Consider the following 21,013-nt stretch of genomic DNA (forward strand, 5'->3'; position numbering starts at 1 on the left):
CCCAGCAGATTGGAAAACTGCAAATGTAACGCCCCTATTTAAAAAAGGAGGCAGACAAAAAGCAGGAAACTATAGACCAGTTAGCCTAACATCTGTGGTTGGGAAAATGTTGGAGTCCATTATTAAAGAAGCAGTAGCAGGACATTTGGAAAAACAAAATTCAGTCAGGCAGAGTCAGCATGGATTTATGAAGGGGAAGTCATGTTTGACAAATTTGCTGGAATTCTTTGAGGATGTAACGAAGAGGGTGGATAAAGGGGAACCAGTGGATGTGGTGTATTTGGATTTCCAGAAGGCATTCGACAAGGTGCCACATAAAAGGTTACTGCACAAGATAAAAGTTCACTGGTTTGGGGGTAATATATTAGCATGGATTGGCTAACTAAAGCAGAGAGTGGCAATAAATGGTTCATTCTCTGGTTAGCAACCAGTAACTGGTGGGGTGCCGCAGGGATCAGTGCTGGGACCCCAACTATTTACAATCTATATTAACGACTTGGAAGAAGGGACAAAGAGTGTAACGTAACCAAGTTTGCTGATGATACAAAGATGGGAGGAAAAGAAAAACATCTGCAAAAGGACATAGACAGGCTAAGTGAGTGGGCAAAACTTTGGCAGATGGAGTGTAATGTTGGAAAGTGTGAGGTCATGCACTTTGGCAGAAAAAATCAAAGAGAAAATTATTATTTAAATGGAGAAAGATTGCAAAGTGCCGCAGTACAGCGGGACTTGGGGGTACTTGTGCATGAAACACAAAAGGATAGTATGCAGGTACAGCAAGTTTGGCCTTTATTACAAGGGGGATGGAAACTAAAAGCAGGGAAGTCTTGCTACAGCTATATAAGGTATTGGTGAGGCCACACCTGGAATACTGCGTGCAGTTTTAGTTTCCATATTTACGAAAGGATATACTTGCTTTGGAGGCAGTTCAGAGAAGGTTCACAAGGTTGATTCTGGGGATGAGGGGGTTGACTTATGAGAAAAGGTTGAGTAGGTTGGGCTTCTATTCATTGGAATTCAGAAGAATGAGAGGTGATCTTATCGAAACGTATAAGATTATGAGGGGGCTTGACAAGGTGGATGCAGAGAGGATGTTTCCACTGATGGGGGAGACTAGAACTAGAGGGCATGATCTTAGAATAAGGGGCCGCCCATTTAAAACTGAAATGAGGAAAAATTTCTTCTCTCAGAGGGTTGTAAATCTGTGGAATTCGCTGCTTCAGAGAGCTGTGGAAGCTGCAACATTGAAGAAATAAGACAGTTTCTTAAACGATAAGGGGATAAGGGATTATAGGGAGTGGACAGGGAAGTGGAACTGAGTCCATGATCAGATCAGCCATGATCTTATTAAATGGCAGAGCAGGCTCGAGGGGCCGTATGGCCTACTCCTGTTCCTATTTCTTATGTTCTTATGAACATTGATCGATTAACTGAGTGGGCAGAACTGTGGCAGATGGAGTTCAATGTCGGAAAGTGTGAAGTCATCCATTTTGGACTCAAGAAAGATAGATCAGAGTATGTTGTAAATGACAATAAGCTCGGCACTGTGGATAAGGAGCGAGATTTAGGGATCCAAGTACAAAAATCACTAAAAGCTAGTGGACAGGTACAAAAATAATTTAAAAAGCTAATGAAATGTTGGCTTTTATCCCAAGAGGGTTGGAATATAAAGGGAAGAAGTCATGTTCCAGCTGTACAGAGCTCTGGTTAGATCGCACATGAAGTACTACAATCAGATCTGGGCACTGCACCTCAGGAAGGGTATATTGGAGATTCACCAGAATGATACCAGAACTAAAATAAAATCATAGAATAGTTACAGCACAGAAGGAGGCCATTCGGCCCGTCAAGCCCGTGAAGGCTCTCTACAGGAGCACGTCAGCTATTCCCACTCCCCCACCCTTTCCCCGTAATCCTGCAAATCTATTTCCTTCAGGTACTTATCCAATTCCCTTTTTAAAGCCACGATTGTACATGCCTCTACCACCCTTTACGGCAGTGAATTCCAGATCCTAACCACTCGCTGCGTAAAAAGGTTTTTCCTCATGTCGCCTTTGGCTCTTCTGCCAATCATCTTAAAGCTGTGTCCTCTGGTTCTCGACCCTTCTGCCAAAGGGAACAGTTTCTCTCTATCTACTCTGTCCAGAACCCTCATGATTTTGAACACCTCTATCAAATCTCCTCTCAACCTTTTTTATTCCAAGGAGAACAACCCCAGCTTCTCTAGTCTATCCATGTAACTGAAGTCCCTCATCCCTGGAACCATTCTTGTAAAATCTTTTCTGCACCTCTCTAAGGCCTTCACATCCTTCCCAAAGTGCAGTGCGCAGAATTGGACACAATACTTCAGTTGAGGCCGAACCAGTGCTTTATAAAGGCTCATCATAACTTCCTTGCTTTTGTACTCTATGCCTCTATTTATTAAGCCCAGGATTTTGTATGTTTTTTTTAAATGCTTCCTCAACCTGCCCTGCCACCTTCAATACATTTGTGCATATATACCCCTAGGTCCCTCTGTCTGTGCAACCCCTTTAGAATTGAACCCTTTAGTTTATATTACCTCTTCTCGTTCTTCCTGCAAAATTGTATCACTTCGCACTTCTCCAAGTTAAATTTCATCTGCCACATGTCTGCCCATTCCACCAGTCTGTCTATGTCTTCTTGAAGTCTATCAGTTTCCTCCTCACTGTTTACTATATTTCCAAGTTTTGTGTCATCTGCAAATTTTGAAATTGTGCCCTGTACACCCAAGTCTATGTCATTAATATAGATCAAGAAAAGCAGTGATCCTAGTACCGATCCCTGGGAAACACCACTGTATACTTTCCTCCTGTCCGAAAACAACTGTTCACCACTACTCACTGTTTCCTGTCACTGAGCCAATTTCATATCCACGCTGCTGTCCCTTTTATTCCATGGGCTTCAACTTTACTGGCAAGCCTATTATGTGGCACTTGATCAAACGCCTTTTGCAAGTCTGTAAATACCACCACATCAACCGCATTGCCCTCATCAACCCTCTCTGTTACCTCATCAAAAAACTTAATCAAGTTAGTTAAACACAAATTGCATTTAACAAATTTGTACTGGCTTTCCTTAATTCATCCACATTTGTCCAAGTGACTGTTAATTTTGTCCCCGATTATCATTTCTACAAGCTTCCTCACTCTGCTTGCGAATCTCCCAGCTCTGTCTCCAAGTTCCGTGCTTTTGCAAACCAGTGCCTTTTGTGAGTTAAACAATCTACAACTGTTTAATCAGCTTCTAGCTCAGAGCTCTTTTAAATAACACAATTCAACCATGTGTCTCCTTGTTAATGGGACATAACCACTAGAACCTGCAAACTAACCAAAAACGTTTAAGGAAACCGAACAAATCACATCAAAATTTCATTTCCGAGGTTGATAAAGCACTCCTGTCCCTCCGGTGCCCATTGGTCACGGAAGGCTGCGAGTGTACCGGTGAACACCGTGAGCTCCATCTCCAGGGACACCCGGGTGCGAACGTAGCCGCGGAAGAGAGGCAGGCAGTCGGGCTGAACGACCCCCTCGACCACCCCGCTGTCCGGACCTGTTAATGGCCACCGCGTCTAGCTCACAGCTTTTACCACCAACTCGAGTAATCACTGACAGCTGATAACCGTTAAGTGCTAACTGCCACTGACCATACAGTTTCTTTTATGTTACAAGACAAAGGCAAATCTCAATCTGATGATTATTTATTTAACTTCCCTTATACCTACCAGTGAATATCTCCTCTCCACCGATTCCTGCGTTCACAACATTCCTTCACTCTGCTTGTGATTCACTCCATTTGCAATCTACAAGCTCTGTCTGCAAGCTCTGTACTCAAGCTTAAATGATGAGGACAAGTTGCATAGACTAGGCTTCTATCACATAGGAATATAGGCACAGGAGTAGGCCATCAGCCCCTCGAGCAGGTTCCACCATTCAATAAGATCATGGCTCCCTTGAATGTGGAAGATTAAGGGGTGATCTAATCGAGCTGTTTAAGATGATCAAAGGTTTTGATAGGATAGATAGAGAGAAACTATTTCCTCTGGTGGGAGAGTCCAAAACAAGGGGGCATAACCTGAGTGTTATGTATCCAACACCTTTTAACCAGCATTTTACCGCCACCAGAGGGCGCATCTGTTGGAGTCTCAAGGGATCCCAGCATCCCTTGGGAGCGCTGCATATAAGCAGGCCTCCCATGCTGTGCCGGCACCCTGGAGTCAGAATAAAGAGACTAAGGTCACACTTACTCAAGTCTACAGTACTCAGTCACATTGCTTTATTTGAGACATAACAACTGGCGACGAGTAATAACGAACCGTCACGCGAAAATAAAGAGAACTGTTGGTATCCTGGAGAAATTCTCAGAAGGTGATGATTGGGAAGCCTTCGTGGAGCGACTCGACCAATACTTCGTGGCCAACGAACTGAAAGGAAATGAGAACGCTGCCAAACGAAGGGCGATCCTCCTCACTGTCTGCGGGGCAACAACCTACGGCCTCATGAAGAATCTTCTTGCTCCAGTGAAACCAACAACCAAATTGTATGAAGAATTGTGTATGCTGGTCCGGGAGCTCCTAAATCCAAAGGAGAGCGTTCTGATGGCAAGGAATCAATTTTATACATGTCAACGGTCTGAAGGCCAGGAAGTGGCGAGCTACGTCGCCGAATTAAGGCGCCTTGCAGGACATTGCGAATTTGGTGGATTCCTGGAGCAAATGCTAAGAGACTTTTTTGTGCTTGGCATTGACCATGAGGTTATTCTTCGCAAACTATTGACTGTTGAAACACCGAACCTGAGCAAAGCCATAACGAAAGCCCAGGTATTTATGTCCACCAGCAATAACAGCAAACAAATTTCGCAGCATAAAGATGCATCGGCAAGTGCTGTACACAAAGTAACGTCATTTTCAGGCAGGAATGCATATGGCAGAACATACACGCCTGCAGCTGCACGACCTCAGACGACTCAGAGTCCGCCTTTAAGTGTGAATGCGAGGCAATTAACACCTTGTTGGTGCTGCGGAGGTGATCATCGAGCCCATCAACGCCGCTTCAAACACTATGTGTGCAAAGGCTGCGGAACAATGGGACACCTCCAGCGAATGTGCAGACGAGCTGCAAACCCTGCAAACCACCACGTTGCAGAGGAAGACTGATCCATGGCGGATCAAACTGAACTAGAGACTCGAACCGAGGCTGCAGAAGTGTACGGGGTACACACCTTCACTATGAAATGTCCACCGATTATGTTAAAAGTTGAATTGAACGGAATTCCAGTATCCATGGAATTGGACACGGGTGAGAGTCAGTCTATCATGAGCAAAAAGGCCTTCGAGAGGCTGTGGTGCAAAAAGGCACAAAGGCCCAAGCGGAGCCCTATTCACACCAAGCTGAGAACTTACACTAAAGAGCTGATCCCTGTAATTGGGAGTGCAGCAGTAAAAATCTCCTATGATGGTAGTTCGTGCACGAACGACCGCTATGGATTGTACCAGGAGATGGCCCCACACTGTTCGGCAGAAGCTGGCTGGGAAAAATCCACAGGAACTGGAACAACATCCGAACGCTTTTATCCGTCGATGACGCCTCATGCGCCCAGGGTTTGAGCAAGTTCCCGTCGTTGTTTGAGCCAGGCATTCGGAAATTTCTCTGGGGCGAAGGTGCAGATCCACTTGGTTCCCACTACACGGCCCATCCACCACAAGGCACGTGCGGTGCCATACATGATGCAAGAGAAAGTGGAGATCGAGCTGGACAGGCTGCAACGAGAAGGCATCATCGCGCCGGTGGAGTTCAACGAGTGGGCCAGTCCGATTGTGCCGGTTCTCAAGGGTGATGGCATGGTCAGAATTTGTGGGGACTATAAAGTAACGATTAACCATTTTTCGCTGCAGGACCAGTACCCTCTACCTAAGGCAGGCGACCTATTTGTGACGCTGGCTGGAGGGAAGACGTTCACCAAGTTGGACCTGATCTCGGCCTACATGAGGCAGGAGCTGGCAGAATCTTCGAAAGGCCTCACCTGCATCAACATGCACAAAGGTCTGTTCATCTACAACAGATGCCCGTTTGGGATTCGATAAGCCACGGCTATTTTTTAAAGGAACATGGAGAGGCTGCTAAAGTCGGTTCCACGCACCGTGGTTTTCCAGGACAACATATTGATCACAGGTCGGGACACCATCGAACACTTGCAGAACGTGGAAGAGGTTCTAAGTCAGCTAGATCATGTGGGACTCAAGTTGAAACACTCGAAGTGTATTTTTGTGGCACCAGAGGTCGAGTTCTTAGGGAGAAGAATTGCTGCAGACGGCATCAGACCCACCGACGCCAAGATGGAGGCCATCAAGAACGCGCCGAGACCACAGAACATGACAGAGCTGCGGTCGTTCCTGGAACTCCTCAATTATTTTGGTAATTTCTTGCCCAAGTTAAGCACCTTGCTAGAACCTCTACATGTGTTGCTACGCAAGGGAGATGGCTAAGTATGGGGGAAAGCCAGAAATCTGTTATGTTCCAACAAACTGCTTGTTCTGTATGACCCATGTACTAGTGCTAGCTTGCGATGCATCTTCGTATGGGGTCGGGTGTGTGTTACAACAAGCAAATGAATTGGGAACAATGCAACCGGTCGCTTATGCGTCCAGGAGTTTGTCCAAGGCCGAAAGGGCTACAGCATGATTGAAAAAGAAACTCTGGCATGCGTTTACGGGGTGAAAAAAATGCACCAGTATTTGTTTGGGCTTAAGTTCGAGTTAGAAACTGACCATAGGCCGCTCATATCGCTATTCTCAGAGAACAAAGGTATTAATACCAATGCCTCTGCTCGCATCCAAAGATGGGCGCTCACACTGTCTGCATATAACTATGTATTTCGCCACAGGCCAGGCACATAGACTACGCTGATGCTCTCAGTCGGCTACCATTGCCCACCACCGTAGTGGAAATGGCACAGCCTGCAGACTTGGTCTTGCTGATGGATGCATTTGAAAATGAAAAGTCACCCGTTACGGCCCGCCAGATCAGGACCTGGACCAGCCAGGATCCTTTACTGTCCCTTGTAAAAAAACTGTTTCCTCCATGGGAGCTGGTCCAGCGTCCCAGCGGAGATGCATGAAGAGATCAAGCCGTTCCAGCGGCGCAAAGACAAAATGTCCATACAGGCGGACTGTCTTTTTTGGGGTAATCGCGTGGTTTTGCCGAAGAAAGGCAGGGAAACGTTCATACGCGACCTACACAGTACTCACCCAGGCATAGTAATGATGAAAGCTGTAGCCAGATCCCATGTGTGGTGGCCCGGCAAGGACTCAGATTTGGAGTCTTGCGTGCACCAATGCAACACTTGCTCTCAACTGAGCAATGCACCTAGGGAGGCACCGCTAAGTTTGTGATCATGGCCCTCCTAACCGTGGTCTAGGATCCACGTTAACTTTGCTGGCCCGTTTCTAAGCAAAATGTTTTTGGTTGTTGTGGATGCTTATTCAAAATAGATTGAGTGTGTAATAATGTCTGTAAGCACGTCCACTGCCATCATCGAAAGCCTACGAGCCATGTTCGCCATGCACAGCCTACCTGATGTTCTTGTCAGCGACAATGGGCCGTGCTTCACCAGCGCTGAATTCAAGGAATTCATGACCTGCAATGGGATCAAGCACATCACATCTGCCCCGTTCAAGCTCTCACCTCACGGCCAGGCAGAACGGGCAGTCCAAACCATCAAGCAAAGCTTGAAATGCGTGTTGGAAGGCTCCCTGCAGACCCGCTTGTCCCGTGTACTGCTCAGCTACCACATAAGACCCCACTCGCTCACCGGGGTTCCGCCTGCTGAACTGCTCATGAAAAGAGCACTCAAAACAAGGCTCTCTCTAGTCCACCCTGATCTCCAGGATCACGTCGAGGGCAGGCGGCATCAACAAAGCATGTACCATGATTGCGCAAATTTGTCACGCGATATTGAAGTCAATGACCCTGTATTTGTACTCAACTATGGACATGGTCCCAAATGGCTTGCTGGCACTGTCATAGCCAAAGTAGGGTGTTTGAGGTCAAACTTGCAAAATGACTAACTTGCAGAAAGCATTTGGACCAAACCAAACTGCGATTCACAGACATCCACGAGCAACCTGAAGAGGACACCACCAACTTCAACCCTCCGATACACACACAAGTGGCAACCGACATCACGATTGACCACGAAGCTGAACTCATCATCCCCAGCAGCCCAGCAAGGCCAGCTGCGCAGCAGCCCAGCGAAGGCCCAACCAACTCACCTGCACCTGTGTTTGTTCCGAGATGATCGACTAGGGAACGGAAAGCCCCACATTGTCTCACCCTGTAAATAAGTGTACTATTGACTTTGAGGGGGAGGAAGTGATGTTATGTATGCAACATCTTGTAGCCAGCATTCTACCACCACCAGAGGGCGCATCTGTTGGAGTCCCAAGGGATCCCAGCATCCCTTGGGAGCACTGCATATAAGCAGGCCTCCCATGCTGTGCCAGCACTCTGGAGTCAGAATAAAGAGACTAAGGTCACACTTACTCAAGTCTACAGTACTCAGTCACATTGCTTTATTTGAGACATAACACTTAGAATTAGAGCTAGGCCGTTCAAGGATAATGTCAGAAAAGCCCAAAGGGTAGTGGAAATCTGCAACAATCTCCCCAAAATGTTGCTGAGGTTGGAGGTCAATTGAAAATTTAAAAACTGAGATTGATAGATTCAAGGGGATATAGACAGGCTAAGTGAGTGGGCAAGAAGGTAGCAGATGGAGTATAATGTGGAGAAATGTGAAGTTATCCACTTTGGTAGGAAAAATAGAAAAGCAGAGTATTTTTTAAATGGTGTGAGATTGGGAAATGTTGGTGTTCAGAGAGACCTGGGTGCCATTGTACACGAATCACTGAAAGTTAATATACAGGTACTGCAAGCAATTAAGAAAGCAAATGGTATGTTGGCCTTTATTACGAGAATTTGAATATTAGAGTAAAGATGTCTTATCGCAATTATATAAGGCCCTGGTGAGGCCGCACCTGGAGTATTGTGTACAGTTTTGGCCTCCTTACCTAAGAAAAAATAGACTTGTCATAGAGGGAGTGCAACGAAGGTTCACTAGAATGATTCCTGGGATGGGGGGATTGTCCAATGAGGAGCGACTGATTAGTCTAGGCCTATTTTATCTAGAGTTTAGAAGAATGAGAGGTGACCTCACTGAAACATACAAAACTCTACAGGGTTTGACAGGTAGATGCAGGGAGTTTGTTTCCTCTGGCTGGGGAGTCTAGAACCAGGGGCCACACACTCAGAATAAGGGGTTGGCCATTTAGGACTGAGATGAGGAGACATTTCTTCACTCAGAGGGTGGTGAATCTTTGGAATTCTCTACCATCGAGGGCTGTGGAGGCTCAGTCTTTGAATAAATTCAAAACAGAGATCGATTGATTTTTGGATATTATGGGAATCAAGGGATATGGGGATAGTGCAGGAAAGTAGAGTTGAGGTCGAAGATCAGCCATGATCTTATTGAATGGCGGAGCAGGGGCCGAATGGCCTACTCTTGCTCCTGTTTCTTATATTCTTATGTTCTTACATAAACACTGTGGCTACAAGAGCAGGTCACAGTGTCTCATCTCATCACTCTCCAAAGCCTTTCCACCACCTACAAGATACAAGTCAGGAGTGTGATATAATGGCCCTGAAATTCCGTTTTGCCCTTTCCGCGGGCATTTTAGAGAAAAAATACGCACCTACCTTAAGCTGCTGTGCACGTTCGACTTTCCGATGCGGAGGCCTCTCCTGACTGCGATTTGCAGCGCGTGGACGTCGGGACCTGCGCAGGCCTGGAGCTGGAGTCACATGGCTCTGGGCAGCCAATCAGGTAAAGTATCATAGTAATAGGAGTTCCATAAGGTCCTAAACTCCTATTACATTGATTGAGAAACAGCACCAAACACCCAAAACACTAATAAAAATTAGAAAATATATACTACATTCATTTAAATTAAAGTTATTAATGTCTTAAAAAAATATATATTTTCCCGATTTTTAAAAAAGTTTTTTAAAATAAACTTACTATTGTGGGGAGGGGTTTTAATGATAAAATATGTTTTCATAACTTTCTTTTTATATGTTTTTGTGTTTTTTAAAACACTTGCGGCTGTAAATGTAGTCTTTGCCTGTCTTTTCCTGTCTGACTGGTTGTCAGACAGGAAGCAAAGAGTAGGAGTAAATGGGTACTTTTCAGAATGGCAGGCGGTGACTAGTGGGGTACTGCAAGGTTCTGTTTGCATTGTACATTAATGATTTGGACGAGGGGATTAAATGTAGTATCTCCAAATTTGTGGATGACACTAAGTTGGGTGGCAGTGTGAGCTGTGAGGAGGATGCTATGAGGCTGCAGAGCGACTTGGATAGGTTAGGTGAGTGGGCAAATGCATGGCAGATGAAGTATAATATGGATAAACGTGAGGTTATCCACTTTGGTGGTAAAAACAGAGAGACAGACTATTATCTGAATGGTGACAGATTAGGAAAAGGGGAGGTGCAACAAGACCTGGGTGTCATGGTACATCAGTCATTGAAGGTTGGCATGCAGGTACAGCAGGCGGTTAAGAAAGCAAATGGCATGTTGGCCTTCATAGCGAGGGGATTTGAGTACAGGGGCAGGGAGGTGTTGCTACAGTTGTACAGGGCCTTGGTGAGGCCACACCTGGAGTATTGTGTACAGTTTTGGTCTCCTAACCTGAGGAAGGACATTCTTGTTATTGAGGGAGTGCAGCGAAGGTTCACCAGACTGATTCCCGGGATGGCGGGACTGACCTATCAAGAAAGATTGGATCAACTGGGCTTGTATTCACTGGAGTTCAGAAGAATGAGGGGGGACCTCATCGAAACGTTTAAAATTCTGATGGGTTTAGACAGGTTAGATGCAGGAAGAATGTTCCCAATGTTGGGGAAGTCCAGAGCCAGGGGTCACAGTCTAAGGATAAGGGGTAAGCCATTTAGGACTGAGATGAGGAGAAACTTCTTCACCCAGAGAGTGGTGAACCTGTGGAATTCTCTACCACAGAAAGTTGTTGAGGCCAATTCACTAAATATATTCAAAAAGGAGTTAGATGAAGTCCTTACTACTAGGGGGATCAAGGGGTATGGCGAGAAAGCAGGAATGGGGTACTGAAGTTGCATGTTCAGCCATGAACTCATTGAATGGCGGTGCAGGCTAGAAGGGCCGAATGGCCTACTCCTGCACCTATTTTCTATGTTTCTATGTTTCTATGTTTGCACCTGCTTTTTCAGGCGCAAGATTTTTGAGGACATTTGTATGCGTAAATATCGGAAACTTGCACTTATAAATGTTCTTGCTCCCGATCTGCGGATGATCTGTCGAGCCAGAAACTTGACAGATCGGAAAAGCCGGTTTTCAGCGCATGCGCATTGTGCGACGAAAACCGGCTTTTACGATGCCTTCCCGGGTCCGTACAAACTTCATACGGACCCGGGAACGTCGGAATTTCAGGGCCAATATTCCCCACTTGCCTGGATGACTGCAGGTCCAACAACACTCAACAAGTTCAGGACAAAGCAGCCCACTTGATTGATACCCCATCCACCACCTTAAAGGTTTACTCCCTCCACCACCGGCGCACCATGGCTGCAGTGTGTACCATCTACAAGATGCACTGCAGCAACTCGCCAAGGCTTCTTTGACAGCACTGTCCAATTTCACGACCTGTACCACACGGCCAGCAGGGGCATGGAAATAGTACCATCTCCAAGTTTGCCTCCAATTCACACACCATCCTGACTTGAAAATATATCGCTGTTCCTTCATCGTTGTGGGTCAAAATCCTGCAGCCCCCTCTAACATCACTTTGGGAGTACCTTCACCACACAGACTGCAGCGGCTCACCACCACCTTCTCAAGAGCAATTGGAGATGGGCAATAAATGGTGGCCTTGCGACTGACGTCCACATCCGCTGTACAAATAAATAAAATCAAAAATTATGAAGAGAGGTTGGATAAACTTGACTTCTATTCCCTTAAGTAAAAAAGATTGAGGGATGAACTAATTGAGGCGTTTAAAATGTTAAAAGAATTCGATAAGGTAGATAGACAGCAATTATTTCTCCTGGTGGGGGAGTCCAGAACAACTGGACATAACCTTAAAATTAGAGCCAAATCAGGAAGTATCTTTCATACCAACAGTAGTAGATATCAGGAACGCACTCTGCCTAAACTCTGCAGATGCCCAGGAACAATTGGAGCTTTCAAGACCGAGATCCAAATGATTTTTGTTACGTAGCAACATAACAAAAACAAAACATATGATCTGGTCGTTATCATGTTGCTGTTTGTGGGAGCTTGCTGTGTGCAAATTGGCTGCGGCATTTCCAACATTACACTCCAAATGTACTACATTGGCTGTAAAGCGCTTTGAGACGTCGATTGGTTGTAAAAGGCCCAATATAATTCCAAGTCTTTCTTTTTTTCTTTCATGGGATATGGGTCAAAGGCGGGTAAATAGAGTTGAATTATCGATCAACCATGATCTAATTGAATGGAAAAACAGGCTCAAAGGGTTGGATGGCCTCCTGATGTTCCTAACCTGGAATAATATTTATAATGTTGCAGTAACGTGATCAAGGCCCTGTAACTGGGGCGGTGGGGGGGGGGGGGTAGTTCACTGGAGTTACTGGACCCTGTGACTGGGATCTTTCTAACCCTGGTGGGACCTGTGACCGGGCGTTGTGACCGAGGGCCTTGTGACCGGGGGCTGCGACCAGGGGCTGTGACCGGGGGCCCTGTGACCAGGGGTTGTGACTGGGGGTTCTGTGACCGGGCTTTGTGACCGGTTCCCTGTGACCGGGCATTGTGCCCGGGGGCCCTGAGACTTGGGGCCCTGAGACTTCGGGGGCTGTGACTGGGAGCTGTAACTGGGGGCTGTGACCAGGGTTGTGACCAGCGGCCCTGTGACTGGGGGCTGCGAGTGGGGCACTTTGACTGGGAGCTCTGTGATGGGGCCCTGTGACTGGGGGCTGTGACTGGGGGCACTGTGACTGTGAGCCCTGTGACTGTGAGCCCTGTGACTGTGAGCCGTGTGACTGGAGGCCCTGTGACTGGGGACCCTGTGACTGGGGACCCTGTGACTGGGGACCCTGTGACTGGGGGACCTGTGACTGGGGGCCCTGTGACTGGGGACCCTGTGACTGGGGGCCATGTAACTGGGGGCCCTGTGACTGGGGGCTGTACTGGGTCTGTGACTGGGAGCCCTGTGACTGGGAGCCCTGTGACTGGGGGTTGTCTGAAAGGGAATATTATCAATCCCAGCCCCTTTGGGGCTATCCCTGATCAGGCACACTCCTCAAGTGTTCGCTCTCAATCTAAGGTTGAAGTAGCCGAATCCTAAAGGCACTAACTGGGTATAAAGGTCCGGTGTAAAGCGTCGGAGCAGCCTATAAAAGGCCCAGCGGGAGATCGAGAGCCAGCGGCAGTTGGTGAGAGGTGGTAGCAGCGTCGGAGCGGCCTATAAAAGGCCCAGCGGGAGCTCGAGAGCCAGCGGCAGTTGGCGAGAGGCAGGAGCAGCGTCAGAGCAGCCTATAAAAGGCCCAGCGGGAGCTCGAGAGCCAGCGGCAGTTGGTGAGAGGTGGGAGCAGCGTCGGAGCGGCCTATAAAGGCCCAGCGGGAGCTCGAGAGCCAGCGGCAGTTGGCGAGAGGCAGGAGCAGCGTCGGAGCGGCCTATAAAGGCCCAGCGGGAGCTCGAGAGTCAGCGGCAGTTGGTGAGAGGTGGGAGCAGCGTCGGAGCGGCCTATAAAAGGCCCAGCGGGAGCTCGAGAGCCAGCGGCAGTTGGTGAGAGGCGGGAGCAGCGTCGGAGCGGCCTATAAAAGGCCCAGCGGGAGCACAAGAGTCAGCGGCAGTTGGCGAGAGGCGGGAGCAGCGTCGGAGCGGCCTATAAAAGACCCAGCGGGAGCTCGAGAGCCAGCGGCAGTTGGTGAGAGGTGGGAGCAGCGTCGGAGCGGCCTATAAAAGGCCCAGCGGGAGCTCGAGAGCCAGCGTACCGGTGCAGCTACAGCGGGAGAGAAAGCAAAAAAGAAGTAGAAAGGAATCAAAAGGTGACGTCACAGCCAATGGGGTAAGTGATTGGCTGGTGATTGGTGAGTAGCTTTTCTTTTAATTTTTATATCAGTAACTAAACTGTAACATTGTTATTACCAATTTAAGGGTATCTAAGGGTTAAGGCATGGCAGGATAGATCGGTCACGTGATATGCTCCTCCTGTGCCATGTGGGAACTCAGGGACGCTTCTGGTGTCCCTTACGACTACATGTGTAAGAAGTTTATCCGCCTCCATCTCCTGATGGACCGCGTTGCGGAATTGGAGCTGAGGGTGGATTCACTCTGGAGCATCCACGATGCTGAGAATGACATAAGTGGCACGTGTAGTGAGTTGGTCTTACCGCATGAGAAGGATCCACAGCCAGTTAGGGAATGGAAGACCAGCAGGAAGAGTAGTGCAAAGAAGATAGTGCAGGGGTCCCCTGTGGTCATCCCCCTGCAAAACAGATACACTGTTTTGAGTGTTGTTGAGGGAGATGACTCATTAGGGGAGAGCAACAGCAGCCAAGTTCATGGCACCGTCACTGGCTCTGTTGTACAGGAGGGCATAAAAAAGAGTGGGAGAGCGATAGTGATAGGGGATTCAATCATAACGGGAATAGATAGGCGTTTCTGCGGCCGCAATCGAGAGTCCAGGATGGTATGTTGCCTCCCTGGTGCAAGAGTCAAGGATGTCTCCGAGCGAGTGCAGGACATTCTGAAAAGGGAGGGAGAACAGCCAGTTGTCGTGGTGCACATTGGTACTAACGACATAGGTAAAAAAAGGGATAAGGTCCGACGAGACGAATTTAAGGAGCTAGGAGTTAAATTAAAAAGTAGGACCTCAAAAGTAGTAATCTCAGGATTGCTACCAGTGCCACGTGCTAGTCAGAGTAGGAATCGCAGAATAGCACAGATGAATATGTGGCTTGAGCAGTGGTGCAGCAGGGAGGGATTCAAATTCGTGGGGCATTGGAACAGGTTCTGGGGGAGGTGGGACCAGTACAAACTGGACAGTCTGCACTTGGGCAGGAACGGAACCAATGTCCTAGGGGGAGTGTTTGCTCGTGCTTTTGGTGAGGAGTTAAACTAATATGGCAGGGGGATGGGAACCAATAAGGGAGACAGAGGGAAACAAAAAGGAGACAAAAGCAAAAGACAGAAAAGAGATGAGTAAAAGTGGAGGGCAGAGAAACCAAAGGCAAGAAACAAAAAGGACCACTGAATATAAAAGGGCTGCAGGAGGGGTAAAAACTAAAAATCATGGTTTAAAAACTAGGATGAAAACACTTTACCTAAATGCACGCAGCATTAGAAATAAAGTAAATGAGTTGACGGCACAAATCATTACAAATGGGTATGATTTGGTGGCCATTACAGAGACATGGTTGCAAGGTGGCCAGGACTGGGAATTAAACGTACAGGGGTATCTGACGATTCGGAAAGATAGGCAGGAAGGGAAGGGAGGTGGGATAGCTCTGTTAATAAGGGATGATATCAGGGCAGTTGTGAGGGATGATATTGGCTCCAATGAACAAAATGTTGAATCATTGTGAGTGGAGATTAGAGATAGTAAGGGGAAAAAGTCACTGGTCGGCGTAGTTTATAGGCCCCCAAATAATAACTTCATGGTGGGGCGGGCAATAATCAAGGGAATAATGGAGGCATGTGAAAAAGGAACGGCAGTAGTTATGGGGGATTTTAACCTACATATCGATTGGTCAAATCAAATCGCAGGGGGTAGCCTGGAGGAGGAATTCATAGAATGCATATGGGATTGTTTCTTAGAACAGTATGTAACAGAGCCTACAAGGGAGCAAGCCATTTTGGATCTGGTCCTGTGTAACGAGACAGGAAAAATAAACGATCTCCTCGTAAAAGATCCTCGCGGAATGAGTGATCACAATATGGTTGAATTTGTAATACAGATTGAGGATGAGGAAGTTGTGTCAGAAACGAGAGTACTATGCTTAAACAAAGGGGACTACAGTGGGATGAGGGCAGAGTTGGCTAAAGTAGACTGGAAACAAGGACTAAACGGTGGCACAATTGAGGAACAGTGGAGGACTTTTAAGGAGCTCTTTCATAATGCGCAACAAAAATATATTCCAGTGAAAAAGAAGGGCGGCAAGAGAAGAGATAACCAGCCGTGGATAACCAAGGAAATAAAGGAAAGTATCAAATCAAAGACCAATGCGTATAAGGTGGCCAAGGTTAGTGGGAAACTAGAGGATTGGGAAGATTTTAAGCAACAGCAAAGAATGACTAAGAAAGCAATAAAGAAAGGGAAGATAGATTACAAAGGTAAACTTGCGCAAAACATAAAAACAGATAGTAAAAGCTTTTACAGATATATAAAACGGAAAAGAGTGACTAAAGTAAATGTTGGTCCCTTAGAAGATGAAAAGGGGGATTTAATAATGGGAAATGTGGAAATGGCTGAGACCTTAAACAATTATTTTGCTTCAGTCTTCACAGTGGAAGACACAAAAACCATGCCAAAAATTGCTGGTCACAGGAATGTGGGAAGGGAGGACCGTGAGATGATCACTTTCACTAGGGAGGTAGTGCTGGACAGACTAATGGGATTGAAGATAGACAAGTCCCTGGTCCTGATGAAATGCATCCCAGGGTATTAAAAGAGATGGCGGAAGTTATAGCAGATGCATTCGTTATAATCTACCAAAATTCTCTGGACTCTGGGGAGGTACCAGCGGATTGGAGAGCAGCTAATGTAACGCCTCTGTTTAAAAAAGGGGGCAGGCAAAAGGCAGGTAACTATAGGCCGGTTAGTTTAACATCTGTAGTGGGGAAAATGCTTGAAACTATCATTAAGGAAGAAATAGCGGGACATCTGGATAGGAATAGTGCAATCAAGCAGACGCAGCATGGATTCATGAAAGGGAAATCATGTTTAACTAACTTACTGGAATTCTTTGAGGATATAACGAGCATGGTGGATAGAGGTGTACCGATGGATGTGGTGTATTTAGATTTCCAAAAGGCATTCGATAAGATGCCACACAAAAGGTTACTGCAGAAGATAAAGGTACGCGGAGTCAGAGGAAATGTATTAGCATGGATAGAGAATTGGCTGCCGAACAGAAAGCAGAGAGTCGGGATAAATGGGTCCTTTCCCGGTTGGAAATCAGTGGTTAGTGGTGTGCCACAGGGATCAGTGCTGGGACCACAACTGTTTACAATATACATAGATGACCTAGAGGAGGGGACAGAGTGTAGTGCAACAAAATTTGCAGATGACACTAAGATTAGTGGGAAAGCGGGTTGTGTAGAGGACTCAGAGAGGCTACAAGGAGATTTGGATAGGTTAAGCGAATGGGCTAAGGTTTGGCAGATGGAATACAATGTCGGAAAGTGTGAGGTCATCCACCTTGGGAAAAAAAACAGTAAAAGGGAATATTATTTGAATGGGGAGAAATTACAACATGCTGTGGTGCAGAGGGACCTGGGGGTCCTTGTGCATGAATCCCAAAAGGTTAGTTTGCAGGTGCAGCAGGTAATCAGGAAGGCAAATGGAATGTTGGCCTTCATTGCGAGAGGGATGGAGTACAAAAGCAGGGAGGTCCTGCTGCAACTGTACAGGGTATTGGTAAGGCCGCACCTGGAGTACTGCGTGCAGTTTTGGTCACCTTACTTAAGGAAGGATATACTAGCTTTGGAAGGGGTACAGAGACGATTCACTAGGTTGATTCGAGAAATGAGGGGGTTACCTTATGATGATAGATTGAGTAGACTGGGTCTTTACTCCTTGGAGTTCAGAAGGATGAGGGGTGATCTTATAGAAACATTTAAAATCATGAAAGGGATAGACAAGATAGAGGCAGAGAGGTTGTTTACATTGGTGGGGGAGACTAGAACTAGGGGGCACAGCCTCAAAATACGGAGGAGCCAATTTAAAACCGAGTTGAGAAAGAATTTCTTCTCCCAGAGGGTTGTGAATCTGTGGAATTCTCTGCCCAAGGAAGCAGTTGAGGCTAGCTCATTGAATGTTTTCAAGTCAAAGATAGATAGATTTTTAAGCAATAAGGAAATTAAGGGTTACGGGGAGCGGGCGGGTAAGTGGAGCTGAGTCCACGACCAGATCAGCCATGATCTTATTGAATGGCGGAGCAGGCTCGAGGGGCTAGATGGCCTACTCCTGTTCCTAATTCTTATGTTCTTATGTTCTTATCTCTCCCTAAAGGAGAGGAAAAACCCAAAAATGTTACCATCCTCCAGATAGCACTTTTTAGTAAGTTTTAGCCAGATTGTAATTGTCCCGGGGCTGGGTGGGGGGAGGGGGGTCTCTCCTCAGTAATGTACCTTTTCATCAAAAGAGTGTACTTGTGATGTGTGTCGTGACTTACTGATATAGAAGAGTATGAAAGACTATTCAAAATTAAATAGAGATTTATTCAAAGAACCGATAAATGTTGTAAACGGCTGTTTTGCTCTTTTTCGTTCTGTTGCTTTTAACGTCGAATTACCCGCGCACACTCAGTTGTAGTAAAGGCAGGATCGGGTCTTTTATTCAAACATTCATACTAAACAAACCAAGTATGAAAGTTACTGAGAACACTTCACTAAGGCAGCTTACTTTGATTTCCGTGGCTGCTTGAGACACACACCTTCCGAATGTCCAGTGTCTCTGCTGTCTGTGTGTGTGAGTCTCATCTTTATACTGAAAAAGCATTTGAACTCTTATTCTTTGCATTTAGACATTCATGACTAACTGCGTTAATCGTTTAACATACAGACTATTACCCACCGTAACAAGGTACTCAAATACTTACCATTGCTTGTTTAACCTACAGATGTCATTAAATAGTAACAACGGTACAATCAAATATTTAACATACAATGACCAGTTTCTCATTTCAATTGCTGAATGCACCACATTGTCTAACAGTCTCTTTCGATCCAAAACTTCCAATCTTCCAGTTTTTTAATCCAAACTTCAATCTTACTGTTGGTGAGTCAATCGCAACATAACAATGCTAAAGAAGTTGAAAAATACAATCTTATTTCTAGTTGAGAATCTTATTTTTAAATCTAAACGTTGTTACAGTATTACAGATCTTAAAATTGTTAAAGCGGGATATCTATCAATTATCAATGTAGCAGTTACCTTCAATCCCCGAGAAATAGGAGACTACAGAGTAAGAGACTGCCTTGCTCCGTAGTCGAGGCACACCTTTGCCTGTTGAAGAGTGTCTAACTTTCTCATTCGAGCCCTCAACATTTATACACTTTTTTCGCCCTGTTTCATAAGATCTCAAGTTAATCATCCATCAATTATCTTCTTGCTGCCTTGCATTCCTAGCTTCTGTATCAGTACGTAGCTATTGTAAATTTACCATTATGTTTAAAGAGCACGTACCATTTGTCTGTGCGCTGGGCACTTGAAATGTTTTCCTCATGTTGTGTCATTCTTACAAGGTTATCCAATAATTTGTCTATGATCCTAGGATTGTAATTTTATTTGTGTGAGGTACTTGACTTTTTGCTAATTTCACTGAACTAACCATGTATTGTGGTTTGACATCTTTAGCCAAGAAGGCAGCTGCCATTTGTTTATGATGAACAATCCTGATTAGGCCATTGAAGCTGACTGCTTATTTCAACAATTGTCCTGTTTTAAGAAGTTAATAAATTAATTTATTCAGGGTCAATCCTTGAAGGCTAGACTTCTTCTGTGGCTTAGATTGCCAAATTCAATCTGCCCTATTTTTAAAGAAGTTACAAGGTAGAATTTTTAAAGAAGTTATAAGGTATTGTCTTATTTTTAAGGAAGTTATAAGGTAGAATTCCTTCACAGTCTACCCCTTGATGCCAAGCAGCCATTCGCTGACTGACCCTGTGTTTTTCCTGCAGAGTATCCATCTCTCTTTTCTCCGCACTGTGCCACCCTATTCGCACCAAGCTCAGGTCTGGTTTGAAATGATGAGGCGTTTCCGTTGGGGACACATAATTCTGGTGGTTAGCAATGACCATGAGGGCCGGGCAGCACAGAAGAAGCTGGAAACCCTCCTGGAAGAAAAGGAGTCGAAGGTTAGTGTGTCACCTTTGTGTCACCTTCCGAGTGTTATGTGTCCGTAGATATCTGTACGTGAACACATTTTCTCTCCATTATGAACATGGCTAACATTATGCTTTAAGCATCTACGGTGTCTTGAGTGGTACCTGACGAAACTTGTATTTATCATTCCACGTGCTTCATCATAGTCAAAATCTGCTACGTGTAATCAGCGGCAGGATGAGAGCCGTACACTGGAGCTGTGCAAACAAAAACAACCTGCCGCTCCTCTTAAAGTCACATCAAGTCCTCCTCTCAACGGACCTGAAACATCGCGTGGCACCACACTTCCCTCCTGGTGCTGAGCAACCCGGCCGGTGAAAGCTGCTGTCGGCCCATTCTAACCACACCACTCACCACAGTACAGCTCCAACATTCTCCCGGGAGCTCTGCCTTCACACTCTGCCCATTCCTATTCCCATCCCCATTCCCATCCCCATTCCTATTCCCATCTTTTTCCTCTTCAATTCTCATCGCCATTCCCATCCCCTTCCTATTCCCATCCCCATTCCCATTCCCATCCCATTCCCTTCCATGGGATGGATGTGAGTGAATGAGAATGGCTCGCCACTTTAACCCGTCCCGCTCTCCTCATGCTCCTGAAACCTCTCACTGCGCCTTTCACTCACGGGTCATTAGGAGGGAGTGGGAGTGGTGGGAAGAGAATTAATTCACCATTCCTAAAACACCGTGACTTGCCTCGCCTCCGAATCCCGGTCCATTTTAACACTGAGCGGGGCAACGTTGGCCACAGGAGAGCTGGTCAAACCAGGCAAAATTATTCCCATATCCAGCATCTGATGCACAAATTAAATCATTGAACACTC

General features: G+C 46.2%; 1 protein-coding gene across 1 annotated transcript in view; it reads left to right on the top strand.

The window, feature by feature from the left end:
* LOC139232955 (glutamate receptor ionotropic, NMDA 1) overlaps nucleotides 1-21,013 on the top strand; it is a 395,631-nt gene that overhangs the window by 47,263 nt on the left and 327,355 nt on the right. Inside the window, exon 3 of the mRNA XM_070863452.1 lies at nucleotides 19,985-20,161. Coding sequence (XP_070719553.1) covers nucleotides 19,985-20,161 — 177 coding nt within the window. The remainder of the gene's footprint in view (nucleotides 1-19,984; nucleotides 20,162-21,013) is intronic.

This window comes from Pristiophorus japonicus, chromosome 20 (assembly GCF_044704955.1).
Source record: "Pristiophorus japonicus isolate sPriJap1 chromosome 20, sPriJap1.hap1, whole genome shotgun sequence".
NCBI lineage: Eukaryota > Metazoa > Chordata > Chondrichthyes > Pristiophoridae > Pristiophorus > Pristiophorus japonicus.